General features: G+C 55.3%; 2 protein-coding genes across 2 annotated transcripts; both read left to right on the forward strand.

Moving 5' to 3' along the window:
• Nucleotides 1-1,187: 1,187 nt before the first annotated feature.
• On the forward strand, nt 1,188-2,721 carry CUNH19orf84 (chromosome unknown C19orf84 homolog). The gene is made up of 2 exons (XM_056135543.1): nt 1,188-1,222; nt 2,217-2,721. Exons 1-2 carry the CDS (start codon nt 1,188-1,190, stop codon nt 2,719-2,721), a joined length of 540 nt encoding a protein of 179 aa, XP_055991518.1.
• A 1,129-nt stretch (nt 2,722-3,850) lies between these two features.
• Nucleotides 3,851-7,252, forward strand: LOC130044339 (lens fiber membrane intrinsic protein). Its single transcript, XM_056137045.1, has 4 exons — nt 3,851-4,025; nt 5,418-5,567; nt 6,788-6,922; nt 7,160-7,252. The coding sequence occupies exons 1-4, from the start codon at nt 3,851-3,853 to the stop codon at nt 7,219-7,221; spliced, it is 522 nt and encodes a 173-aa protein (XP_055993020.1). The 3' UTR covers nt 7,222-7,252.
• The last annotated feature ends 4,125 nt before the right edge of the window (nt 7,253-11,377 follow it).

Genomic DNA, 11,377 nt, shown 5'->3' on the forward strand with positions numbered 1-11,377 from the left:
TCCACCGATATCAGAGGCTCTTGACTGCTTCATATGCCTGGTGGCCTTTGAGTCTTTCAGGAGCCTGGTAAGTGAGAGCAGCCCCACTTCTCAGAGGGGCAAACTGAGGCAGATACCAGGATACAAGCTCAATGCTTTGGAATCATTCCTGTCAGGGCCAGAGATGGAACCAAATCAAGTCACTTTGAAGCAAACCTTCACCTACACCTCAACCAAAAATAGTAGTAGTAGTAGTAGTAGTAATAGTGAGGCTAGAGCGATAGCACAGTGGTAGTGCGTTTGCCTTGCATGCAGCCAGCCCGGCTGAGACAGGTTCGATTCCTCTGCCCCTCTCGGAGAGCCCGGCAAGCTACTGAGAGTATCTCACCCGCCCGGCAAAGCCTGGCAAGCTACCTGTGGTGTATTCGATATGCCAAACACAGTAACAGCAAGTCTCACAATGGAGACATTACTGGGCCCGCTCAAGCAAATAAATGAACAACGGGAGGACAATGACAGTGACAGTGACACAATGACAGTAGTAGTAGTAATATTCACCTTTGCCCTGGGGAGTGACAGATGCCCACACTTCCCTGTCAATAGTTAATTTAATTTTTATTTTAATTTTCCCTGTATAGTTAATTTAATTTTTGGTTATGGGGAAAAACCCAGAAGTGCTCAGGGCTGACTCCTGGCTCTGCACTCAGGGATCACTCCTGGCCAGGCTCGGGGGACCCTATGTGGTGCTGGGGATAGGGGGGCAGGGTGAAACCCTGATGAGCAGCGTGCAGTACAAGTGCCCTATCCGCTGTACTATGGCTCCAGCCTTCAAAGTCCCTTCATTACTTTTAGGACTTTCTGAGAGCCCTGAGGTTTAGGTGTTACCTGCGGAGACACCAGGAGTGCAAATGGAAACAAAGAGGAGAGACGAGGGTACAGGAAGTTCTGAAACCCTGGGTCTGAGGGAGGAGGTGGGAGTGAATAACTGGAATCTGGACTCGGGAAGCCCCGCCCAGCACGCCCAGCACCATTGCCCCGCCCACTGCTATGGCCCCGCCTTCACCGTATCCCCCCACAGCCTAGCCCGCCCATCACCAGTGCACCCCACTGCTGCTGTAGCCCCACCCACCGCCGTCGCCCCGCCTCCCGGAGCCCTAGAAAATTCCAGGCGAAGGTGCTAGAAGAAACTCTTACGAAACCCAGTAAAGATGGAACAGCAAAAGGAAGGCACCGTGCAGGAGGGGTAAGAGACACGCGAGACTCGTGGGAGGCCCGAGAGAGGAGGGGAGGGGGTAAATGAGAAGATGGGACTCTGCAAAGCTGGAGGGACCCGGCCCCCAGCACGACCCGCATGGGGGGAGGGAGGTGAGGGGTGGAAAGGCCTCGAAAGAGTGGGGACAGGGGCTGGCGCGATTGCACAGTAGGGAGGGCGTTTGCCTTGCATGCAGCCGACCCAGGTTCAATTCCCAGCATCCCATATGGTCCCCTGAGCACCGCCAGGGGTAATTCCTGAGTGCAGAGCCAGGAGTAACCCCTGAGCATCTCCGGGTGTCACCCAAAAAGCAAATAAATACATAAATAAACAAAGAGCTGGGATAGGGAGGATGCTTGGGACAGCAGTGGGGTTGCGGACATACCACTCTGCTTGTTTGCTGGGTGGAAGCTGGGGACTCGCCCCGCGGTGCTCAGGGGCTGCTCCTGACGCAGTGCTCAGGGGTTGTTTCTGGTACACTGCTCATGGGTGGCCCCGGGTGCTGGGAGGGCCATGTGCGGGCCCAGGGATCGGGGGTGCAGCTTCCTGCAGGTCAGATGCTCCGAGGCCTGCAGGATCTCTCAGGCCGCCAGTCCCAGCCTTTTAATCCGCACCTTCATTATGATTATTATCCATTTTATTTTTTAAATTATTGTAATTAATTATTTTTGGTCTTGTTTGGTTTGTGGGGCTACACTGGCAGTGCCCAGGGTTTATTTATGGCAGGACCAGGGGGTCCCTTTGTGAGGCAGGGGATCAAACCTGGGTCAGCTGTCCTGTTCTCTGCCCCCACAATCTCATTTTGGGATTGGAACCCTGGCCAGGCCATCTGCTGGGAGAGACAGGAAGGAATAGAAGGAGTGGAGGGGTGAGGAAGTTGGGGAGGTGGGGGCAGAGAAACGAGGAGGGGCAGCAAGCACTCTGGAGACCCCGGAGCCAAGGAGGCAGACAGGGACACTGTCAACCGTTGCCCCGTTCTTTCTAGAAACAGCTCGTCCCTGCCACCGCCTGGCACGGAGCCATGGCCCACTGCGTCCTTCCCAGGCCTGCCACCTGCTCTCCTGGGCACCCCAAATCCTGCCCACCTGGGGCTCCCGGAAAACCTGGCCTCAGTCACCGTCCCCATCCGGCTGGACGCCCTGTCCTCTCTGCTGCACAGTGCGTTGTTGGGGGCTTACGCCCTGCCTGCCTGCCCCTGTGCGCCCCCCTGCCACCCCCCACAGCCCGGGCCTGCTGGCAGCGCACCCCAAGCCCGGGGCAGGTGGGACAGGCAACCAAGGCCTGGCCGGGGTCCCAGGCAGCAGCCCTGGGGCTCCGGGCGGGCTGAGCAGCCAGAGAGAGGACACAGAGGATACCCTGGGTCTCGCCCCAGGACCCCACCGACGCCATCACAGACCTCACCCACCCAGGAAGGGAAGAAGGAACCCGGACAGCCGGAAGCAGCCCCAGACACAGCCCCTGTGGAGGAGGACTGGGAGGCTGAGTATTAGGCTCCTAAGACCCCCTCCGCACCAGGAGACCTGTTCCTGTCAGATGTACCCCAAACTTCCACCCTTCTCCCCAAACCTCAGGGACCAGACCCTAAACCCCATACCCACACCGCAAATCATGCCCAGCACCACGCCCCATATCACTCCTGACAACATTGACACCCCTGCCCCTTCTTCACATTTCCCACCAACCACTGAGCCTTGAGCCTTCTCCTCTTGCCCCCTGGCTTCCTCATCCCCCCCCCCCTCCAACCAGGCCAGTCCAGCCCTCAGCCCTGACTCCACCCCAGCTCAGTCCAAACCTGCCCAGACACCCCACTCCTCCGTTCACTTCGTCCCGTCCAGGCCAGCTGGGACAAGCCCTGTGCACCCCCATCACTCCCTTTGGTCCGAAGCATCCAGACCCCCCACCCCATTTCCCAGCCCCCAGGCGGGGAGGGAATCCTGCTGGAGCAATAAAAGGTGCATCCCACTTCTTGTGCGTGAGTCTGCGTGCGCGTGGGCGGCTGGGTGGTGTGCGTGCGGGCCGTGGGTGGGGGCTCGTGGGCGGGGCCGGGAGGGCAGCGGGGCGCTGGGACCCTTGCTTCAGCAGTTTCCATTGGGGCCTCTGCAAACACTGCACTTCTGCGCGCTGGAAGTTGCTGGTCCACGGGGCCATTGTGTGGGCAGGCTTAAGGGATTTGGGGGGCCCAGGGCAGAGAGGCCAGCAGTCTGTCCAACTCAGTCTGCAGAGAGAGGCTGAGCAGGCTGGGGCTCTGGGCAGGCTCTGCACACAGGTAAGGGCTAGGGGGGCAGCTCTGCGCCCCTCCTCTTTCCAGGCCCCCCAGCCCCTTCCCCACAGGGTCCTGCCCCCCCCAGCCCACCCTGCAGCCCCCAGAGATGGGTACCCTAGGGTCCAGCCCACCCTGACTTAGAACTGTAACTCCCCACTTCTCCCTGAGGCCCAGGGGTCCAGAACCCGCAGCCTCCTCCCTCAGACCTAGGGCTCAGACCTCCCTGGCTTCCTCCCTCAGATTCAGAGTCCAAACTCCCCAGCCTCCTCCCTTAGACCTGGAGTCCCAACCCCCAGCCTCCTCCCTCAGATCTGGTGGAGGTCCCTGACCACCTCTCCTCTCCCCCACAGGCCACCATGCACAGCTTCATGGGTGGCGGCCTCTTCTGTGCCTGGGTGGGGACCATCCTCCTGGTGGTGGCCACTGCGACTGACCACTGGATGCAGTACCGGCTGTCGGGGGCCTTTGCCCACCAGGGCCTGTGGCGATACTGCCTGGGCAGCAAGTGCTTCCAGCAGACGGAGGGCATCGGTGAGGATCCACGGCCCTCCTGCTGGACAGGGACAGTGGCCGGCACGCACGCCCGGACAGGCTCTCCCTGGGACAGGGCCAGCATGGAGGGTTGAGGGCTGAGCAGGGAGCACCAGCTCCAGCCATGTGGAGAAGGGAGGGTGACCGATGGCCGAGATGGCACTTCTCTACTTTTGTTTTTATTTTTCATTTTTATTTAACTTTTGATGTTGTTTAGGGGGTCAAACCTCATGGTGCTCAGAGCTGAGTCCTGACTCTGCTCAGGGGTCTCTCCTGGCAGGCTCAGGGGACCATGTGGGTGCCAGGGATTGAACCTAGAGTGGCTGCATGCAAGGCAAGCATCTATCACTGTACTATTTCTCTGGTCCTTTATTCTGTTTTATTAGGACAGGGAGAAGTGGGCTATACCCTGCAGTGTTCGGGGCTGACTTCTGGCTCTGTGCTTGGGGATCACTCTTGGCAGGGCTGGGTCGGCTATGTGCAAAGCAAGTGCCCTCCATGCTGTGCCAGGGCTGATTCCTAGTTCTGTGCTCCTAGCTGTGCTGAGGACCCCTATGTGGTGTCAGAGATTGAACCAGGCTTGCTCGGATGCAAGGAAACTGCCCTACACATTGAGAATGGCTGGCACTGGGAGAGCCAGGGGCAAAACCATACATGTTAGCACTGGGTGAAGAATTATTATTATTTTTTATTTTGGGTGGTGGAAAGGATCAAATCCAGGGCTTCCCATGTGCAAGATAAGGGCTGTGGGGCCAGAGAGCACAGGGGCACGGTGCTTTCCTTACAGCCAGACTGGGTTTGATTCCCATATCCTATATGGTCCCCCAAGCCCACAGGACTGACTCCTCAGCACAGAGCCAGGAGTCAGTCCTGACCACCACTGGGTGTGGCGTCCAAACAAAATAAATATGTGTATATGAAAGTCCTTTACAGATAGAAATAGAGTATAAAGGAAGAGAAATAGGTTAGATGGTGATTGACAGGACGATACATGGAGACTGTCAACACCCACTTGTTCCTTCACTTACTCACCAACATTTCTTCAGCTCCCATGCAAACCAGAGGGATGCTGCGCTCGTGATTGCGAGGCAGAATCCACTAGTCCCTGTTCTCAGGGAGCACGGCTTGCAGGGGGAGCCAGAGAGTCAGGGAGTCTGAGTGGGCAAGGCTGGGAGGGATGAATGTGGAGGGTGAAGGGACGCTTCCTGGAGGCAGGGACTTGGGAGCTGGGTGTTGAAGGGTGATTAGGAGTTGGGCAGGGGAAGTGGAAGAGAGGGAGGGGTAGGGTCGGGTTACAGAAAGGGTGAGGCTCTCCTGCCCTGGGAGGGGATGGGACATGGGACTTGTCATTCGGGGCAGGGGGAGCCTCGGCGTGACGTGGTGCTCCCACAGCATACTGGAATGCCACGCGGGCCTTCATGATCCTGGCCTCGGTGTGTGCCACCTTGGGCGTCGTCCTGGGCTCCCTGGCCTTCGCCCAGCACCCCACCTTCACCCGCCTCTCCAGGCCCTTCACGGCTGGCATCCTGCTGTTTGCTTCCAGTGAGTTCTTACCCCTCTCCCCACACCTCACTGAACCCCAGTAACCCCCAGCCCCCCATACACTGTCACTGTCACTCTTCTCCCGTTGTTCATCGATTTGCTCAAGCAAGTCCAGTAACATTGTGAGACTTGTTACTGTGTTTGGCATATCGAATACGCCACAGGTAGCTCGCCGGGTTCTTCGAGAGGGGCGAAGGGATCGAACTCGGGTTGGCCACATTGGTTAAGTGCTATCGCTCCAGCCCCCCCCCCCCCCCCACACACACACTGTAAACACTGAGAACACCACCCCAGGGGCAAAGAAACAGTATAGGGGTAAGACGCTTGCCTGGCACCCTGCCGGCCTGGTTGGTTCCATCCCTGGCACTGACAACCAACCAGGTGTGGCCCCCAAACAAAGACAAATCAAAACACCCCTAACCCCAGCCTGTCTGACTCTGATCAGTGGATCAGCAGGCTGCAATAAAACGATTTTGATTTCATTCCTTCCGGCACCCACCACCCAGTCAGCCTCAGACCCCAGAGCTGCCCAGCAGAATGGCCCCCGTTTCGTTTGCAAATGGGGTACCCAGGCCATTAGGGCGCTTTTAACCATCTGGTGGCAGATTTGGGGGTTCCTGGGAGCCGAACATCTTGAAAGCTGGCCAGGATACTCCAGGACCCAGAAGGGGTTTGTCACAATGGATGCGGTTCAGGAGATCAGAGGTGAAGGGTGAGGATCCGAGCACACAGCTGCAGTGCCTGAGAGAGTCAGGGTGTGCCCCTGACACACAGGCACCTGGAGTTTCTGCCTTCTACCCAAGTTTCATTGCAAACACCTGCTGAAATCCTGGGCGGCAACCTAGAGATCAGGCTAATGTCAGCGGCTCGAAGCCCTTGTCCTCAATCCCAGAGGTGTCTATTTGGGGACCAGCTCCCCATCCTGAGTCACCCGAACACGCAGGCCTGAGCCAAGAACCTCTAGAATAACAAAGACACTCCTATTACTCAGAAAATATCAAGGATGTAAAGGTCTCCCTCCCCGGAACCGAGACAAAGCGAGACAAAGGCTTCATGCATTCCTCTGGACACTGTACGGCCGCCCTGCCCCTCCCTCAACCCCTCCCACCCTCAGCTCAATTCCTGACCTCACCCAGTCCCCCAGCGCGTTCACATCCATGTGCAAGCCCAGCCCAGAGCCCCCTCCTGTGCCTGTCCAGACTGGCACCCTCTCTCCGCAGCCTTTTTTGTTCTTCTGGCCTTGGCTGTCTACACTGGGGTCACCGTCAGCTTCCTGGGCCGCCGCTTCGGGGACTGGCGCTTTTCCTGGTCCTACATACTGGGTTGGGTGGCCTTACTCATGACCTTCTTTGCAGGTACCTGGGGAGTGGAAAAGATTGGGGCGGGGTTTGGACCCAAGGGGCGGGGCCTGGGGAGGGGCAACTCCAGGGCAGGGACGGGGTTTGGGAAGTCTGGAGTGGGGGACCGATGGGCGTCGGGAAAGCCTGTCTGCAGGCTGGGCCTCCAGATATGACGTGTCCCTAAAGGGCTTGTGGGGTGGACAGAGGCGGGAGGGAGGAAAGAGGGGTCAGATGGGGTCTGTTCCTGAGCAGGGATTTTCTACATGTGCGCCTACCGGGTGCATGAATGTCGACGCATGTCCACTCCCCGCTGAGCCCCAACGTGCCCCCAACCTGAACTGCAAGTTGGAGCTGGAAGCAGAGGATGGACCCAGTTGTGGAGGCCTGAAATCCTGGCTCCCAGAGGCATGAGGGACATGATCCTGACTCTGGGTAGTAGTCCCTGACTCCTGTGTCCCCAGGGGTCAGGGCCTGGTGACCCAGGGGGCCTGGACCCCACCCACAGGGGGCAGGTGTTAGAGAAATGGGGTTTCCTTTAGTGCCATGTGGTGGAGTCTAATAAAGCGGATGTGAACCTACAAAGTGAGTCTGGATGGTTGGGTGTGGAGGCTGCCGGGTTCTCCTAGGCTGTGGGGTCTGGACCATGCCTGGTGGTACTGGGGGAACTACCCTGGATCTGTGATGGGGTCGCAGTGCTCAGGGAACCATGTGGTGACTGAGGTCCACAACCTGCAGGCCCAGCCCTGTCTCATCTCTGCGACCTCCTGTCTAAGACACCCACAACCCTGGCGCTGGTTAAGTGGGTCACCCACATTCCCACACCCAGATGTGTACAGCTGCTTCTCACACCAATGCCGCTGTGATGGCTTTACCCCACACCAGCAAATGATGAACTCAATTCTGGCACTACTTAGCTGGACGTAGGGTCAGACCCTTCGGAAAGAGCTCTCAGTCCCTTTTCAAAATCTGACCCCGTCACCTCCCCACTTCACAGATGTTCATCACATTAGTGCGGAGATGCCCATCCCATCAGCATGGAAATGCCCATTACATTAGCATGGAGAAACAGTACAGGGCTTGAGATGCCCTTGCAGCCAGCTGGGGTGAGATCCCCAGCACCACCAGGAGTGATCCCTGTGCACAGAGCCGGGAGTCAGGACTGAGCATTTCCAGGTGTGGCCCAAAAACAAATGAGTGGAGGTTGTCATCTGTGGCTTTTGAGCAAAAGGCAGCAGATTTGGGGTCCCACAAACATTCTTGGCTAAGATTCATTTGCCCAGAGGCTGGAGAGATAAAGCGGGTAGGGTGCACACTGTCAACTTGGGCTCAATTCCCCAGCATCGCCAGGAGTGATTCCTGAGTGGGAGAGCCAGGAATAAGCCCTGAACATCACAAAACAACACACACACACGGAATATTCATTTACCTAGAGAAGGTTTCAGGACTCAAGGTATTATTTTAGTTAGTATATATATATATGTATATATATATTATATATATAAGGTTTTTTAAAAAGATACCTCTAAAGTTTGTGCTATCGTTGCTTCAGCAACAAGCCCACATTATTTTAGTTCGCCAGCATACTGGTTTAGCATGAAAGGATCTAACCGGGCAGACAAATGAGAGACGAAAGATGGGTGTGGATGGGAAGGTACCCTCTGCAGATGTGTCCCTCTCCCCAGACCCTCATATTTCACCAGCAGGAAGTTCTCTGAGTCCCAAACTCTGGGGTGTTCCTGGAGGCTTCAGTACAGAGACAGGATCGGTGACATCCTCAGCTACCAGGAAACTCTGTGTCCAGCTACTTCCCCAACCAGCATGTTGGGAAACTTCCAGCTCTCTGGCCGGTGGGTCTGTCCCCTGATGCTGAGACCCCCTTCCACTTCTAAGGCATTTTCTGCCTAGGTGACCTTATTCACATAACAAAAAGACACTATGGATGGTCTTGAAACTTAACTTCCTGGGGCCTTAGGAGCTAAATGCCAGAATTGGGACTGAGAATCTATCCGTGTGTGTGTGTGTGTTAACCATATCACATTGAAGTAATGTGGAAAAATGGAAAGATAGATGGAATAAAGATCTCCCTTCCCATGTAGCTCTCCCAACCTCCCTCTCTTCTCCCTGGGTGGAGAGGTATCCTTCCATGAGCAGCCCACCAAACTCCAACCTCCACCTAGTCACTCACATCACCTTGATCTCTGCCCCCTTCTCTTCCTTCACTCATTCACAACTAGTTCATTTAATCAATTGATACTGAGATTACCTATGCGATTTATAAAATAATGAGACTGGGGGCAGGGAGATAGTACAGTGAGTAGGATGCTTGGCTTGCATCACCCATCCCAGGTTTGATCCCTGACATTCCATATGGTCCTCTCATCACTGCCAGAAGTGATCCCTGAACACAGAGCCAGAAGTAAGCCGTGAGTACTCTCAGGTGTGGTCCAAAACCCCAAAATAAATAAATAGTTAAATGAAAAAATGAAGCTGTTCGGCAAGGAGTACTCTAACAATAATATTTACTACAGCCTGAACTAATGACCATCATACATGGGTGACTCCCTGGAAATAATATTGATGGGCAAATCCTTAAGTAGCAACAATGCCATTTATCTAGAAGCTGTGTCTAACCACCCGTTCAGTGGAGCCTTCTCTCCAATAACATATTGAGTCATTTCAATAACCTATTAAAGTGAACTCATGTCATTGAGGGAGAAAGAGGTCCTGCCCTGTAGCCCAGCAATCATGTTCACTCAGGTTCAAGCTGGCACCCAGAAATGATGTCAGAGCCCCCTGACTCAGGTCAGCCATTCCCACAAAGTTTCCGCACAGCAGCCTTCAAATGTCACTGGCCTGCAGCTAAGATCTTGACAGCTGCTCCTCCCACAGTCTCCCCAACTTGTTAAACAGAAAATTGCATTTGTCCAGGACACCTCGGTGTGGTCCTCACCCTTTGCTTTCCGGGAGATCTCACCTCTGACTCATCAGATGTCTCACTGGCTTTGGGGACCAGAGAGATACTTCAGCCAGCAGCACAGAGCTCCACACCAGCACAGAGCCAGGAGAAGCTCTCAAACACAGCCTGGCGGGGACCCAGCCCAGACCCATATCAAGCCAAGCATCCAGAATTTGATTTCTCCTTGCTCAATTACTTGTGTGCCCTCGTCTCTGCTGATCCAAGACACCATCATTCTTCACCTGGCTTCACTCCACCAAGTCCTGGTTGGCTCCCAGTCTCTGCCTTCATCCTTTGCCCTCTAGCCCCATATTCCCTCCCAGAGCCCTGCAGTCTATTCTTCATACAGCATCTCAAGCATGTTTGGTGAAATGAGAGTCACCAAACGGAAATGAGCCCTAGCCCTCAGCTATAAGCCCTCCAGGAACTCCCAGCTCAGAGGAAAAGCTGATTGTCTAGGCAGGCCAAGGAGACGGTGCAGTGGGAAGGGCATATGCCTTGCATATAGCCAAACTAGCGATAGGACAGCGGGTAGGGCGTTCGCCTTACACGCGGCCAACATGGCCGACCCGAGTTCGATTCCTCCGCCCCTCTCGGAGAGCCCGGCAAGCTACCGAGAGTATTCGATATGCCAGACACAGTAACAACAAAGTCTCCAATGGAGACGTTACTGGGCCCGCTCGAGCAAATCGACGATCAACGGGAGGGCCTTTACCTTTACCTTTACCTTTATAGCCAAACTGGGTTCCATCTCCAGCGTCACCATCTGGTCACCCAAACCCCGCCAGGAGTGATCCCTGAGTGCAGAGCCAGGACTGAGTCCTGAGCACAGCTGGGGGTGGCCCCAAATTAAAAACAAGAGCAAAACAATCCAAGTCGTTAATCATATGTTCTTCCATTCTCCTGTGCATGGCCTGGGAGCCTCATCCCCCTCCTGAGAGGACTCAGGAGGGAGGCGACAGCTGCAGTTTCTATTTAGTCTGTGTTTTACAGGGCGAGGGCACAACGTTGACATGGGAAAACATGTATTTTATTGTTTGGTTTGGGATTGGGGGCTGTACCTGGGACACTCAGAGTTGACTCCTGGTTCTGTGCTCAGGGATCACTCCTGGTGGGTTCAGGGCACCCCCTGTGGTGCTGGGGACTGAACCTGAATCACATACATGCAAAACAAGAGCCCTGCCCCGTCCTATCTCTCTAATCCCTTGATACTGATTTTCCACTTTATTTACTTATATTTTAAATGTATTATTTTGGGGGCCACACCTAGCAGTGCTCAGGGCTTACTCTTGACTCTTCACTTAGGAATCACTCTTGGCTAGGCTCAGGCCCAGCAGTGCTCAGAGCTTACTCCTGGCTCTCTGCACTGAAGGGTCACTCCTGGCTGGGCTCAGGGATGCCGAGGATCAAACCCACGTCAGTCACATGAAAGAAAAGCACCTCCCCTACTGTACTATCGATCCAGCATCGGGTTTTGTTTTGAGAGCCACACCTGGAGATTCTCAGGGCTTATT

This window comes from Sorex fumeus, unplaced genomic scaffold (assembly GCF_029834395.1).
Source record: "Sorex fumeus unplaced genomic scaffold, SorFum_2.1 ptg000122l, whole genome shotgun sequence".
In the NCBI taxonomy this organism is placed as follows: domain Eukaryota; kingdom Metazoa; phylum Chordata; class Mammalia; order Eulipotyphla; family Soricidae; genus Sorex; species Sorex fumeus.

What these genes read in the sequence shown, in the direction of transcription:
- LOC130044339 (XM_056137045.1), top strand. Translation starts at nt 3,851, where the DNA reads ATGCACAGCTTCATGGGTGGCGGCCTCTTCTGTGCCTGGGTGGGGACC. An exon ending in CCAGCAGACGGAGGGCATCG is followed by an intron (nt 4,026 to 5,417) that starts GTGAGGATCCAC and finishes GTGCTCCCACAG; the next exon opens with CATACTGGAATGCCACGCGG. An exon ending in ACTCATGACCTTCTTTGCAG is followed by an intron (nt 6,923 to 7,159) that starts GTACCTGGGGAG and finishes GTTCCTGAGCAG; the next exon opens with GGATTTTCTACATGTGCGCC.
- CUNH19orf84 (XM_056135543.1), top strand. Translation starts at nt 1,188, where the DNA reads ATGGAACAGCAAAAGGAAGGCACCGTGCAGGAGGG. An exon ending in GAAGGCACCGTGCAGGAGGG is followed by an intron (nt 1,223 to 2,216) that starts GTAAGAGACACG and finishes CGTTCTTTCTAG; the next exon opens with AAACAGCTCGTCCCTGCCAC.